Source organism: Ipomoea nil, unplaced genomic scaffold, assembly GCF_001879475.1.
Source record: "Ipomoea nil cultivar Tokyo-kokei standard unplaced genomic scaffold, Asagao_1.1 scaffold0878, whole genome shotgun sequence".
Classification (NCBI taxonomy): domain Eukaryota; kingdom Viridiplantae; phylum Streptophyta; class Magnoliopsida; order Solanales; family Convolvulaceae; genus Ipomoea; species Ipomoea nil.
In genome coordinates, this window is record NW_017617306.1 from 1,162,982 (window position 1) to 1,177,892 (window position 14,911).

The following is a 14,911-nucleotide window of genomic DNA, read 5'->3' on the forward strand; positions in this document are numbered from 1 at the left end:
GGGAATAATAAGAAAGAAATTGTCAACCTTTCACATGCATGCTGCCAAAAGCAATTAATTGCCCCTCATTCCATGCTGACAACCAAGATGGGGATTGAATAAAGCAAATTCAATTTTGTCCACCTTTTCACACCCATGCAGCAAAGGAAGTGTGAAAGCAAAGAAAATAATTTCATTCTCTTCTGCCAAACAGCTCCACCGCCAAGCAACTTTCAAATGACATTTAATGAATGTCAGTAGGTGCAGGCTGAATAAAATATTTCTTATAGTGGATACAAATAGGCTTGGTCCAAAATGAGCTATTTACCACATAGGAGGGAAGCCCCAACCCAACAAATCTCCCCCTCCCGATTATGTGGAGGATATTGCCATCCCGGCGATACAGCAACAAACCTCAAGTGACCTAACTTCCATTGGTCCACACAAATCAGAATGTATCAACTCTGATGCACATTCCTTTGTTGCCACATTCACTGAACCACTAGAAATAGAGCTTTGCAAAGAGTACAAGTTAGAAGACTTGTTACCTCGTGCAACAACCAGTGAGCCTTTGGTGATTTTCCAATGTCCATCACCAAAGATACAGCAGAAACCATCATCATCAAGATTTCCAGTAGAAATAAGATTCAGTCTGATACCCGGTGCATGTATTACATTTTTAAGTACCAGCTTTGCGCCATTGCTTGTCTCAAGGCAAACTGTACCGGTACCAATCACCTTCACCTGACCATCATCACCCATTCTTAGCTCTCCAAAATCACCTGGAGTATATGAAGCAAAGAATTCCTTTCTTGGTGTAACATGGTAGGCTGCACCTGAATCCATAATCCAAGTTGTCTCATGGCAAGCAACATTGTTGGCATTTTCATCGCAGACGACAAGTAAATCTCCTCCAACTATTGCAACTTGGTTCCCGGTGACATCATCATTATCTTGCTTCTTGTCCCTTTTCAACTTGAAGCAACATTTCTTGATATGTCCTTTCTTGCCACAATAATGACATTCAACATCTCTACCCTTCTGACCCTTTTGCTTGTTTCTCCCCCTATCTTCTGTAACCAAAATCTCTGACTGAGAAGTGGAGGTGTCTTGAGATCTTGTTCTTGCTTCTTCATTCAAGATACCGCTCTTGACATACTCCATGGTCACAGCACCGTTGGGAGCAGAATTGGTCAAAGAAACCCGAAATGTTTCCCAAGAATCAGGTAGAGTGTTAAGCAACCAGAGACCAAGTACCTCATCCTCAAATGTGATGCCCATGCTTGACAACTGATCAAGAACACCCTGGAAATCATTAACATGATCATTGATCAATGTACCTTCCATGTATCTTAGATTCATCAACTGCTTCAACAGAAACAGCTTGTTATTGCCTGTTTTGGAAGCATACAGGGTCTCAAGCTTATCCCACAGGCTCTTGGCATTTGTCTCATTAATAACGTGGTTCAAAACATTGTCTTCGATCCATTGTCGAATATAACCACAAACTTGTTGGTTCTCAAAGTCCAACTCCTCGTCTAACATATTTGCTGGCTTTGCACTTGCAAACACGGGTAGATGCAATTTCTTCACAAACAGGAGATCCTTCATCTTGGACTTCCAAATGTGAAAATTTCTACCATTCAAGCGCACCATATTATTCGTATTTGCCTCCATGTCAAATGTACCCGATCAACAACATGGGCTCTGATACCACTTTGTTGGGAAAAATACCACTACCTGTGATAAATAAAATTACAGGACCGACAAGAGCGCAAATACGATATGGTACAAAATTGCCAAAATAAATAATAGACACAAGGGACACAAGATTTACGTGGAAAACCCCAAAACCACGGGGGAAAACCACGGACCACCACCAACACAATATTCCACTATAACAAATCTTGGGTACAAAGTTGCTGGCTACCACCCGAGCCAAACACCCTAAAAATATCAAATACAACAACTCTAGGCCAAATACATTCTATCACGTTCACAGGCTTAAAAATGAATAATATCTCGTACTCAAAATATTCAACCACCACGAGCAAGGTGAATAGAATACAAATATTACGAGAGTATCTAAAAAGATGCCTGGAACAAACAATTGACCTCTATAAAATATTTGATAAAGAAAGTACCCAAAAGATCTAGGCAAACCCACGACAAAATAACGCCAAATGAAGAAGAAATAGATGTTACTCCTTCCGCTGCGCTCCGTACTGTCGTGAACGAATAGAAAGAAAGAAGAATGAATTTTTTTCTTTCCTTTTGCGTACTGCTTCAGCCGAATGAAGAAAGAAGAAGCTTGTGGAAATTTGTTGTAATTAAGAACAATGAATATTGCTCCTTTTATAGTTGTAAGTTGCTGCCAAAATGGGAATAGTAAGAAAGAAATTGTCAACCTTTCACATTATTGCTGCCAAAACCAATTAATTACCCCTCATTCCATGCTGACAACCAAGATGGGGATTGAATCAAGCAAATTCAATTTTGTCCACCTTTTCACACCCATGCAACAAACGAAGTGTGAAAGCAAAGAAAATAATTTCCTTCTCTTCTGCCAAACAGCTCCACCGCCAAGCAACTTTCAAATGACATTTAATGAATGTCAGTAGGTGCAAGCTGAATAAAATATTTCTTATAGTGGATACAAATAGGCTTGGTCCAAAATGAGCTACTTACCACATAGAAGGGAAGCCCCAACCCAACATATATTTATTTAGGCACACTTACTTGACTACATACTGCACCCATTTAATTTTTTAGGCTTTAGTTACGTTGTGGCAGCACGAGTGAAATTCGATCAGTAGGTTGTACAAGTGCTACACTAGTCCATTAAATATTCAATTCAATGCTAGCTACCTCAGCTCATACACCCACCACCTGCTCTGTTGAATCATCTTAACCTTAAATTTAAAATATTACTTAGTTTACGTACGTATTCAATTTTACCTTCAATGTTAACCGTTCATATATCAGATAGTGCAACAGTAAACAAGCAAGCAGATCAAGCCCAAGTAGCAGATCAACCCAAACCCAATTAAATCTGTTTAGTCTGTTATTAACAGTTGTTGTTTTAGTTGTTATTTTTTCATCTTCAGTTAGTCGGTTAGTCCTTCGGCTCACCTCAGCTTCAGCTTCTTTTCCCTATATATAAAATGCTCTCCTCTGTAGCTTGAAGAATGATGAATAAAACAGTTGCTTTCCTTTTAATCAGTATCCTTCCCCTCTCTCATTAAGCTCCACAACATGGTATCAGAGCTTCCTAGACTTTAAAGGAGCTTTCTGAAACAGTTCAATATGGCAGCAGCGTGGCTGACGATTGGAGAGAGAACTACTCCGATGAACACGACGGGAGCAGCTCCGTCAATTGGAAGTCCGGCACCTATCCCGGGAATCCCTACGATGGGAATTCCATCTACTTCAGCAACTGGATCGACTATCATAGAGATAATTTTTGATCCAGAGTCTCAATCGAATCCTTATTTTCTTCACCCTAATGAGAGCCCAGCCCTAGTGCTCGTCTCGACGTCATTGGACGGTCCAAATTACCATCCATGGGCGAGAGCCATGACAATGGCGTTATCGTGCAAGAACAAACTCAAGTTTGTAGACGGATCTATCCTCAAACCTCCCAGAGATGATCGGAAATTCGAGGTTTGGGGACGTTGTAATGACATGGTGGTCACTTGGATTGTCTGGTCATTATCTCTAACGATTGGACGCAGTGTTCTTTGGATTGACATTGCATATGGGATATGGAGAGACCTGAAGCGTAGGTTTAGCCAACAAGACCTATTTCGGATTGCAGAGATCAAATGCGAGATCTATCAAACGAAGCAAGGTGATAGTTCCTTGAATGAGTATTTCACCAGCAAAAGCTGTTGTGGGATGAACTCCAAATACTCAGACCTGTTGTAGGTTGTGAATGTACTCTGAAGTGTGAATGTGGTAAAAAAATTGACCAACTAAATGAGCAAGTAGAAAAGGATAAGCTCTCTATCTTTCTCATTGGTCTGCATGATAGACATACTGGTGCAAGAAACCAGATTATGCTTATGAGACCTCTACCAGACGTGTGTGATGCCTACTCCATGATAGCACAATAAGAGAGACAGTTTCATATTGGGAATACTGGATTTACCAGCCAACTGCATCAAACTGGTGAGAATGGGACCTCTGGCAATGTGTTGATGACCAGGGTAGCAGGTGGTCCTCAACAGAACTTCAAGAAATTCACAACAGGCAACAAGAAACCTACATGTACCTTCTATGGATACACTGGACACACAGAAGTCAAGTGCTATAGGAAGCATGGTTTCCCACCTGGATGGAAACCGAAACCAAGAAGCCAAGGTTCTGTTAATCAAACTCAGAGGCCATAGACAGTTCAACAATAAGGACCTGATGAGAGTGTTTCATTCACTCACAATGACTTCAAAAATTTATGGAGTTTGTCCAAATCCATAAATCATATGGAGAGAAAGGGGTTCTGAGCACACCTCTGGACCAAGAAGCACATGTGAACACCATATCTACTAATCTCATACCAAGAGCTCAAACTGAAGGTACAAGCTCATCTCTCAATCTTGCAGATTACAAACAATATAAATGGATATTAGACAGTGGTGCCACTCACCATATTGTGTTTTGCATAGATTTATTGACTGATCAAAAGGAGGTTCATGATATACATGTTAGCTTGCCCAATGGACAGAAATTTAGCATTACTTGCATTGGTTCTGTACATCTATCCAAGGAATTTGTGCTACATAATGTGTTGTATGTCCCTGGATTTCAATACAATTTAATATCTGTAGGAGCCTTTGTTAAGAATTCCAGATGCACAATGAGCTTCCATACTAACCAATGTATGATATAGGGTGCTATTCATGGCAAGATGATTGGAATGGCTGAGTTGCAAGATGGTCTGTATCACTTGATTTTTCCTGTTGATTCTTTTGTAAATAGTGCAGTTTCAGATTTGAATAAGTGTACCTTGTGGCATGCTAGATTGGGACATGCCTCACACTCTAAGATTCAGTTACTACACAATGTAAATCCAACAATTCAAGTGAATAAAAGTTTGATTTGTGATTGTTGCCACTTTGCTAAGCAGAAGAGACTCCCTTTCCAGCTCAGTAGTTCTACTTCAACAACCTGTTTTGAATTATTACATATGGACATTTGGGGTCCATATATGGTAGTATCTATTCATGGTCATCAATATTTTCTTACTATGGTGGATGATTACAGTAGGGTTGTATGGGCGCATTTAATGGGAAAGAAATCTGAAGTCAGAAATTTAATCATTAGATTCTGCAGGATGGTCAAGAATCTGTTTCAAGTAACTGTTAAAAGTATAAGGTCAGATAATGGACTTGAATTTGACATGAGTGATTTCTTTGGCCAAGAAGGGATATTACATCAGACATCTTGCACATATACTCCACAACAGAACAACAGAGTAGAAAGAAAACATGGCCATATCTTCTCCATTGCTAGAGCTCTCAGGTTTCAAGCTCAATTACTAGAAGGTTTTTGGGGAGAATGCATATTGCATGCAGCTTATATCATAAACAGACTACCTTCTGCTGCCATTAATCAACAAATACCATACCAAGTTCTTCTTTAGAAAATTCCACAGTATCAAGACTTAAGAGTTTTTGGCTGTCTAGCCTTTGTTGCCACACTAGGACCAAAGTCCAAATTTGATGCCAGGGCCAAGAAGTATGTGTTTCTTAGATATGTTAATGGTACTAAAGGCTACAAATTGTATGATCTAAGTAAAAAAGAAGTCTTCCTTTCCAGAGATGTGGTGTTTTATGAAAATACTTTCCCATTTCAACCTGCTGTTGTGCCTGAAAAACAAGTTCCTGAAGTTATTCTCCCAGCTGACATTTCAATGGGTTTTTCTGTTGATCCTCACAATATTTCCCAAAGAGCTAATGTTTTTCCCTCAACAGGCTCTCTTGATGATTGTCATAATTATTCCCAGGATGCTCTTACTCCACAGAATAATTCTCAAAACACTGATAGCCCTCAGAACAATCCTAATGAAGCATCTGAAGGCTCAATTGAGCAGTTACATAGCACCTCATCAGAACAGATTCAACATCCAGTGTAATACCCACAATCTTATAAATAAAATATATATATGTTTATTAAAATTTGATATTAGATAAAATTACTAAATTAGCCTTCTCTACCCTTAAAGATTAAGGAATCCCTTGGTCTTGGAGAAAGATCTCTTTTAAAAGAAGATAAGGACAGTTGACTAGAGAGATAGGGGAAGGAAAAATCTTGAAGCTTTGATCTCCATCTTCTTCAAGTTTAGGTCTCAAGTTATTGGGAGTATTCTAGGTGAGTTTGATCTCCATTTTTTTTCACTTTATTTGAGTTGGGTTTATCATTTGAGCCCTAAGATTAATGTTTGAAAATATTAGGGATTTTGACAAGGAGTATTTGGACGAGTTTAATAGCTAAGATTTGGATGTTTTTAGGTAAGTGGTTAACTCTTCTCTCCTTATTTTGCAAAACCCATAAACTATTTTAGAATCTCTACTACTTTGAATGCCCATTTAAGGGTTAGTATGAGTTAAAAGTATTTTGGACTATGATATGTTTTTGGACTATTAAACTTGACTAAAGATATCTTTGGGCATGCCTAAGTTTGGATTCTTTGAATCAGTGAACATGACTATATTTGACTATATTCGTATGTGTATGATTTGTACTAACGTGTTTTGCTCTAAAAGAGGATCATATAATTTATTTGACAATTATTAGTTTATGATTTCATAAAATTACTTTTGGATATGCACTTTGTTATGTGATCTTTAAGGAATTGATTTTTGCTACAATGGGCTATTTGATTATAAGAATTATTTTGAAGGTTTGACCAAACTCATGAGGCAACCTACATTTTGTTGTTTGTTCTGTTCGGCTTGGAACGTTCCTAATTGCTCATTCTGAATCGTCGAGCTTGACTCATTCCGAATCGTCGAGCTTGACTCATTCCGAATCGTCGATTCTTTTGAATTATTTGTTCGAACGTTACATCCGGCTCATTCTGAATTGTCGAGCTTGACTCATTCCGAATCGTCGAGTCTTTTGAATTATTTGTTGGAACGTTCCGTCCGTCTCATTCTGAATCGTCGAGCCTGACTCATTCCGAATTGTCGAGTCTTTTTGGACCATTATGCCGATAATGGTGGTTGTAGGTTGCCAATGAGTCATATGTTAAGGAATGATTTGTTCTTTTGAAAGTATTGCATTATGAAATGATGTTGATGCCCTTGTAGCTAAAGTTTTCCATTTTGGGAATTTGTGTATAGTATGATGTAAGTATGTTTTAACTTTTATATAGTTTAAGGATTGAGTTTTGCATCTATTTATTACTCTAAAAGTTTTTTGTACTCTATTGGGGTTACTTGATCCGGGGTTGAGGGGAGTACCACTTACTGGGCATTAGCTCATTATTTGTATATTTTTCCTCATGTTTTAGAGTAGTTAAGGACATGTGAATAACACGAGCACAAGTGGTGGGGTCTCGAAGGTGACTTTTGAAACTAGGAGGCTTAGTCCTAGTATTGGAGCTTATCATGGACTTTTGTTTATTTATATATTCCCTTTGACCTTTGTATTTTTGGTAAACCATTGTGTTTGGTTTTGGTGCTTGTGATGCATTTAGGACGTACTACTCTTGATTATAAATATTTAATAGTGAATTTGATGAGTTTTTGGGAAGAACTAGTCGATTATATTTTGTCATTTTGGGTTGTGGAATTATTGTATATTCAAGTGTTATTATGAAGATTCTGAGAGGTATGTATGGTTAGGCTTCGTATTTTTATAGGTTTTCATTAGCGATACGGCCGAGTCATGTCCTAGAAGTGGGGCGTGACATCCAGTGATAAGAAAATCCAATAGACAGAAATCTACTCCTGCTTATCTAAAAGACTATGTGTGTCATAGCTCTGTAGTGAGATCTTCTCCCCATGATCTCTTAAAGGTGATAAACTACACTAAACTCTCACCTTCATTCCACTCTTTTGTTATGAATCTTACATGTCACATAGAACCTAGAAGTTACAAGGAAGCAGTGAAGTATGACTGTTGGAAGAAAGCCATGAAGGAAGAAATTGATACATTAAAAGGTAACAACACTTGGGAATTAGTGAATTTGCCACCATCCAAGAAAACAATTGGATGTAGATGGGTATACAAAATAAAGCACAAGGCTGATGGCACTATTGAGAGGTATAAAGCAAGGCTTGTAGCTAAAGGCTACACATAGGCTCTTGGAATTGATTATCTAGACACCTTTAGTCCAGTGGCAAAAATGACCACCATCAGAACTCTACTATCACTTGCAGCTGCAAGGGAATGGCATTTACACAAAATGGATGTGAACAATTCCTTTCTTCATGGGGATTTAGAGGAGGAAGTCTACATGGAACTTCCCCCTGGATACACATAAGGAAATAATGGCCAAGTTTGCAGGCTAATCAAGTCTTTATATGGTTTAAAACAGGCAAGTAGACAGTGGAATACCAAGCTATGTGTTGCTTTGCAGAATATGGGGTTTAAACAAACTGTTCCTGATAATTCCTTGTTTGTTAAAGGGGAAGGAACATCATTTATGGCCCTACTAGGTTATGTAGATGATATAGTAGTGGCTAGTGCTGATTTGAAATTGATTCAGCAGGTTAAAGTGGAACTTAATGATCAGTTTCAGATCAAGGATCTAGGTCTCTTGAAGTACTTCTTAGGACTGGAGATAGCTAGACAGAAGAAGGAAATTGCAGTGTCTCAAAGAAAATATGCCTTAGAATTGCTGGATGAGGCAGGTTTCATGGATTCCAAACCAGTTTACAGTCCAGCAGTTCCATCACACAAGTTAAGTAAAAATGAAGGTGAGTTCCTTGATGACAATGTCCAGTACAGAAGGCTTGTTGGAAAGTTATTATACCTAACCATTACAAGGCCTGATATAAGCTTTGCTACACAACAATTCTCCCAATTTCTAGATAAACCTACACATCTACATCGATAGGCTGCACACAGAGTCCTAAGATATATTAAAAATGCTCCAGGACAAGGTTTATTCTTCCCAACTAGTTCTGATATACACTTGAAAGCATTCTATGATTCTGATTGGGGTGCTTGTGTGGATTCAAGGAAATCTATCACTGGCTTCTGCAATTTTCATGGTCAAGCTTTGATATCAAGGAAGTCCAAGAAGCAGGCTACAATATCAAGATCTTCCTCAGATGCAGAGTACAGAGCCTTGGCAGCAACAGCATGTGAAGTCCAATGGCTAATCTACCTTCTCAATGAACTTGGATTGCATCCTAAAGCACCAGCTGCTATCTACTGTGATAATAAGTCTGCAATAGCAATAAGTGAGAATCCGGTTTTCCATGAGAGAACCAAACACATTGAGATAGATTTCCATCTAGTTAGGGAAAAACTTCACAAAGGCACAGTCAAACTATTTCATGTGGCTTCTGGAAGTCAGCTAGCATATATATTGACAAAAGCTCACTGCCCAGCCACCTTCTTTAGCTATGTTTCCAAGCTGGGATTGTTCAACCTATGCAATACAGCTTGCGGGGGGCTATCAGATAGTGCAACAGTAAACAAGCAAGCAGATCAAGCCCAAGCCCAATTAAATCTGTTTAGTCTGTTATTAACAGTTGTTGTTTTAGTTGTTATTTTTTCATCTTCAGTTAGTCGGTTAGTCCTTCGACTCACCTCAGTTTCAGCTTCTTTTCCCTGTATATAAAATGCTCTCCTCTGTAGCTTGAAGAATGATGAATAAAACAGTTGCTTTCCTTTTAATCAATATCCTTCCCCTCTCTCATTAAGTTCCGCAACATCATATACAGTGAATTAAATTTTGAAACAATTCAATTCAATTTCAACCGTGTTTGACACTTATTTTGTACTCATTCCGTCCCATTTTATATGTCTGCTGAGATAATAAGGGAGTCGTGAAATTCGAAGAGCGATTCTACCGGAGCGTAGAAGTCGGGGGGAAAGTAATGCAGAGTCGTGAAACCCGAAGCAGCAGTGTTGGTGGCATTGGGCGTGATTAGTGCGGGCTTGGTGATCAAAGCACTAGATCACGGAATTCAATGTATCTAGGAACCAAGTAGTGGTGGATATAGTGAATTGCTCTTGGAGATAAGAGCAAGTGGAGTATGAGGATTACACCACCTCCGAACCACTATAATTGTCTTGTGTTCTTTACTGCTTTCTTTACTTACTGCTTCTTGCTTGCTTCTCACGTTGGATATACTTGACACAATCACACAACACTTACTTTATTTATTTCTGCTGTGCTCCAGACTCTAACAATCTAGTTAAGAGTTTTGATTTCTCTGTGCCTTAGCAATTGTTGTATTTTGGCTAAAAGGTTTAAAATTATATTGACACCCCCCCCCCCCCCCCCTCTAGACTTTTACCTTACCTATTTTGGGACCAACAAGGCCAATTCGGAAAATTGAGGTTGTCCCACTCTCGTGATGCTACCAAACCCCCTCAAGAAGCATGAGCAGTCTGGACCTTCAACATTACATACTGTATGCTGTAAATGAACCTGAAGGTTGTGAGTTGTAATCTAAAGAATAATGACGGTTGAGGGGCGAATCAAGGGGTGTGATAACCTGTGGATTCATAAGGTAGTGCACAAACCTATTAACCCTATGTTGGGTTTCAACCCTTGAATGAAATAAATATCATATATCAAATAAGCATCAAAACAAAATAAACACCACTATCCAACCACCTACTCTACTCACTCATAATAATGTAATATAAAGGTGAAACACAAGAACATTCATTAACAGCATAACCCAACAATATATTAAGCAAATGACAATGAGAATAACTTTAATGGACTGGAAACCAACAAGATAAATTAAATAACACAATAATAATCCAAAATATTCAACAGTAACAAAGCTAGAACAATAGAATGGCTAAAGAAGATAAAAGAAATACCCTAATATGCAATTATTTCCGTGCTAATGCAGTCCTCCACGACGGCTTTCTCTTGCCAAAAGGAAAAAAAAGATATATTTATAGCATTTGTCCAGGGTTTCGGTGCACGGGCGCCACATGGGCGTGTCGATGCTTGTGCGATTATCTATTTATATCAGTTGTCTAGGATTCCGACGCACGTGCAGCACACTGATGATAAGTGCATAGTTGTTCATATTTATACCCCATACTTTGCCTTTATTTTGCTTGTGAAGTGTTATAATGGTGTTCAAAATGATCCTCATTTTATTCAGTTGGTCAATTAGGCACACTTCATCGTCTTTGAATAGAAGTGTGTCAAATTGAGCATTTTGGACACATTATCTATTTTGAGCATACAATATATCAACTTCTTCATTTCACTACGAATAATGTGAATCCACTTTGGCCCAACCCAAATCATAATTGAACCCCACACATATTTGTACCACAAAATAGCCATTTACAGTGTCATTTTATGCTAAAAGTTCCAACATGTTTTTGGAGAGTTCCTTGTCACGACAAAAGTTGGGCAAAGAACTTAGTCGCTCCTTTCACAACTAACCCAATTTCTCTCTCACTATGAAAGTTGCAGAAAGAATGGGGGGGGGGGGGGGGGGGTTAATGCTTTATGAGCTTGATGCATCACAACAGTGGGGAAATCCTCGTGCATGGGGTTGATCCATCATGGTTATTTTTGCTCCCAAACCCATAGGTATTGTAGCATCTAGAATGTGATATTTCCTAACTCGAGCTGTATCTTTCCTTATTGTGATTACTCGTATCTTTAGGATGTTGATTTGCCCATAATTTCTCTTGAATGTTCTTGGATTGTTATGGTTCAAGGCTTTAGTGTCTAGAAGTTTAATAGTTACACAAGTATGTGCCATACGACTTATGTCTTGCTGAACAACTCTTAACCCATAATCTTTAACCACTATTTTTTGTAAGGATGAAAAATTGGCGTTGTTGCCGGAGATTGGTTTATTTGGTGGTATTGTGTGATTACTTTTCATTAAAGCATTAGAGCTAGCGTACCTTAAGGATATCAAACTTTTACTTTCGTTTTGTTTTGTTGTGTTATCACTATGAACTTATAATTGAATTTGCTCTGAAGAAGTATGGTGGTAATTGGAACAAGCAAAAAAATTTGTTTTTGATCATCCTTAGGATTGGGGGTTCGGTTTCTAGAGAAGATCTAGACACAATGTTGTGGGCACGAGAATCAAAAATTAGTTGTTAGATATTTTAGAATAAATTTTATTATTTAATTAGGATGATTATCTTAAATTTATTGTTGATTTAGTTTGTTAGATTTATATTATTATTCATGTTTATTTTGGTTTGTTTGTTAGGATTAGTTTATCTTATTTTTAATAATTATCTCATTTATGTGGTTGTAATATGTTTGCTAATGGCTATTTAACGTCATTACAAGCCAAATGAACTAAATAGAGTTGAGAATTTTTGAAATAGGAAACTAAGTGTTTTCTAGAACTCGAGAGAGTTCAACCATGATCAAGTCATGGTAATCCTGACTTATCAAGTGTGAAATCTCACATGTGGCGTCGTCTTAAATCCTACGTATCACCTTATAAACCGGTGGCCGAGGAATTATCAAAACACTGCTGGTCAGGAACATCATTTTCTAATTTTTTCTTCAGATCAGTAATCTTCTGTTTTTCTTCTTCTTCTTCTTGCAGGCTCTCCAATTCCTGCTGCTCTTGTAGAGGATTGAAGAAACCCCCCAAGAGATAAACAAACGAAGCGGCAAAAACGAGGAGGGCAGCCATCTCAGAGCTTGAGACAACATGGAGAGGCTTGGAGTGACGATCTTGTCGCGCCAGCTAACGAGCAGGAAATAGACGGCGGCAAAGAAGATGGCGTTAGTAAGGTAGAGAAGCAGTGGGAATTTTCAGAGAAAGAATAATCAGATTTCTTATGTTTAACGGGAGAACTAATGGAAGTGGAAGTGGAAGTGGATGTGGAAGTTGGGGGAATTTGGATTTGCTTCAACTCCATCTTGCTTTGCTTTGCTTAGCTCCTTCACAAATCAGAATTATAAATATGATCTGATCTTAGGCAAATTGAACAACACAACACAACAGGTTAATTTGAATCTATGATTACAAACTTAATTTGTTGTGTTGTTGGATGAATGTATGAATTTGGTATGTATCTCAAGAAAAGCTAGCTATATATTTATACAAGCTATGTACGTGATATATATTTCTTTAATTTGGGTGTATAGTACTTTCCTGGAAATGATAATTAAGCAGGTCGGAAATTAATTATTGGTTCAAGTTCAACATAGTTAGGCGGCTCACTTACTTCACTGCACTCCTTTCCTTTATTTAATTTGCATTGTCACAGCACGTGTGAAATTCAGAATAGATATAACATATATATTTATTTAGGCACACTTACTTAGACTACTGCAACCATTTAATTTTTTATTTATTTAGGCACACTTACTTAGACTACTGCAACCATTTAATTTTTTAGGCTTTAGTTACGTTGTGGCAGCACGAGTGAAATTCGATCCGCAGGTTGTACATGTGCCATACTAGTCCATTAAATATTCAATTCGATCAGCAGGTTGTACATGTACCTCAGCTCATACACCCACCACCTGCTCTGTTGAATCATCTTAACCTTAAATTAAAAATATTACTTAGTTTACGTACGTATTCAATTTTACCTTCAATGTTAACCGTTCATCATATAAAGTGAATTAAAATTTGAAATAATTCAATGCTTCATAACTAAATTTGATAACTTTAAAATTGAATGACTAAAATTCTATTGGAAATGGGTGATATATAGTCAAAAGATTAAATCTATACTTAACTCATATTTTAACCGTGTTTGACACTTATTTTGTACTCCTTCCATTCCATTTTATGTGTCTGCTGAGATAATAAGGGAGCAAAACTTTACTCTGAGTATATTAGGGATGCAAAACTTTACTCTGAGTATATTAGGGATTTATTAATCTTAAGCCAATTTGGAGTTCAACTCAATTTCATTGCATCGTAATTTACTACCTTTTCACTTTTTCTGTGTGAAATCATTTTTAATTTTCAGCTTTAAATATTAAGATGACTCCACCTACTTTTTTTTTTTTAAATAAAAAATTGTTGGAATAAGGTGCAAATAAACCATCGAACTAGACATGAAAATGCAATTGGACCACTGAACTAAAAAAAATTACAATTAAGTCATCGAACAACTTAAAATGATGCAATTCTACCAAATAACAGGTTACTTTGCCATGTCACCGGTTACCTTGCTTACATGGCATTAATTTAAATTATTTTATTATAAAAACATTAAAAAAAAAGAAGAAAAAAAAAAAGAAAAAAAAAAAAAAAGAAGCCACGCAGACTGCCTTCAACCGGTTCACTCACCAGTTGTCAATTTTTCATCTGAAGCTGCTTCTGGCATGTTAATGTCTCGCGTGGTATCGTTAGAAGTAGAATCCATAGACATAGTTACTGCCTGCTCTAAGAAGGCCTTTTCATCATCCTGAGATGTATCCAAGAAAGCTTGGGTGTTAATGAAACTCAGTAACTCACTTCTGAAAATTGAAACTAGTCCTTTTAGTTTTTGTCCAGTTTTTCTTATAATATATATAGTTATTGAAGGATCCTAACCATTAGATCAGAAGCCTTGCTTTCAGATTCAGATATTCCAACAGCAACATTTTTTGTCATGCCATCTTGGATAGTTGGCACGTTTTCTCTTTTTTCTTGTTCTGCAATTTCTTCAGCAGCCATCTTCGCAACTGCTTCTTGTCTTGCTCTTTCTTCTTCCATTAAAACTCGAAGTGCCAGGGCAAGTTCAAGATCCAAGTTGGGATCGACACCAAATTCAAAGCCAAATAATCCACACAGTC

The 14,911-nt window shown here is 37.6% G+C and overlaps 1 protein-coding gene across 1 annotated transcript; it reads left to right on the forward strand.

Annotated features, from left to right (window-relative positions):
* Positions 1 to 3,285: 3,285 nt before the first annotated feature.
* LOC109179166 lies at positions 3,286 to 4,370 on the forward strand. The gene is made up of 2 exons (XM_019328730.1): positions 3,286 to 3,902; positions 4,133 to 4,370. The coding sequence occupies exons 1-2, from the start codon at positions 3,286 to 3,288 to the stop codon at positions 4,368 to 4,370; spliced, it is 855 nt and encodes a 284-aa protein (XP_019184275.1).
* The last annotated feature ends 10,541 nt before the right edge of the window (positions 4,371 to 14,911 follow it).

What these genes read in the sequence shown, in the direction of transcription:
- LOC109179166 (XM_019328730.1), top strand. Translation starts at nt 3,286, where the DNA reads ATGGCAGCAGCGTGGCTGACGATTGGAGAGAGAACTACTCCGATGAAC. An exon ending in TCCAAATACTCAGACCTGTT is followed by an intron (nt 3,903 to 4,132) that starts GTAGGTTGTGAA and finishes TGGATTTACCAG; the next exon opens with CCAACTGCATCAAACTGGTG.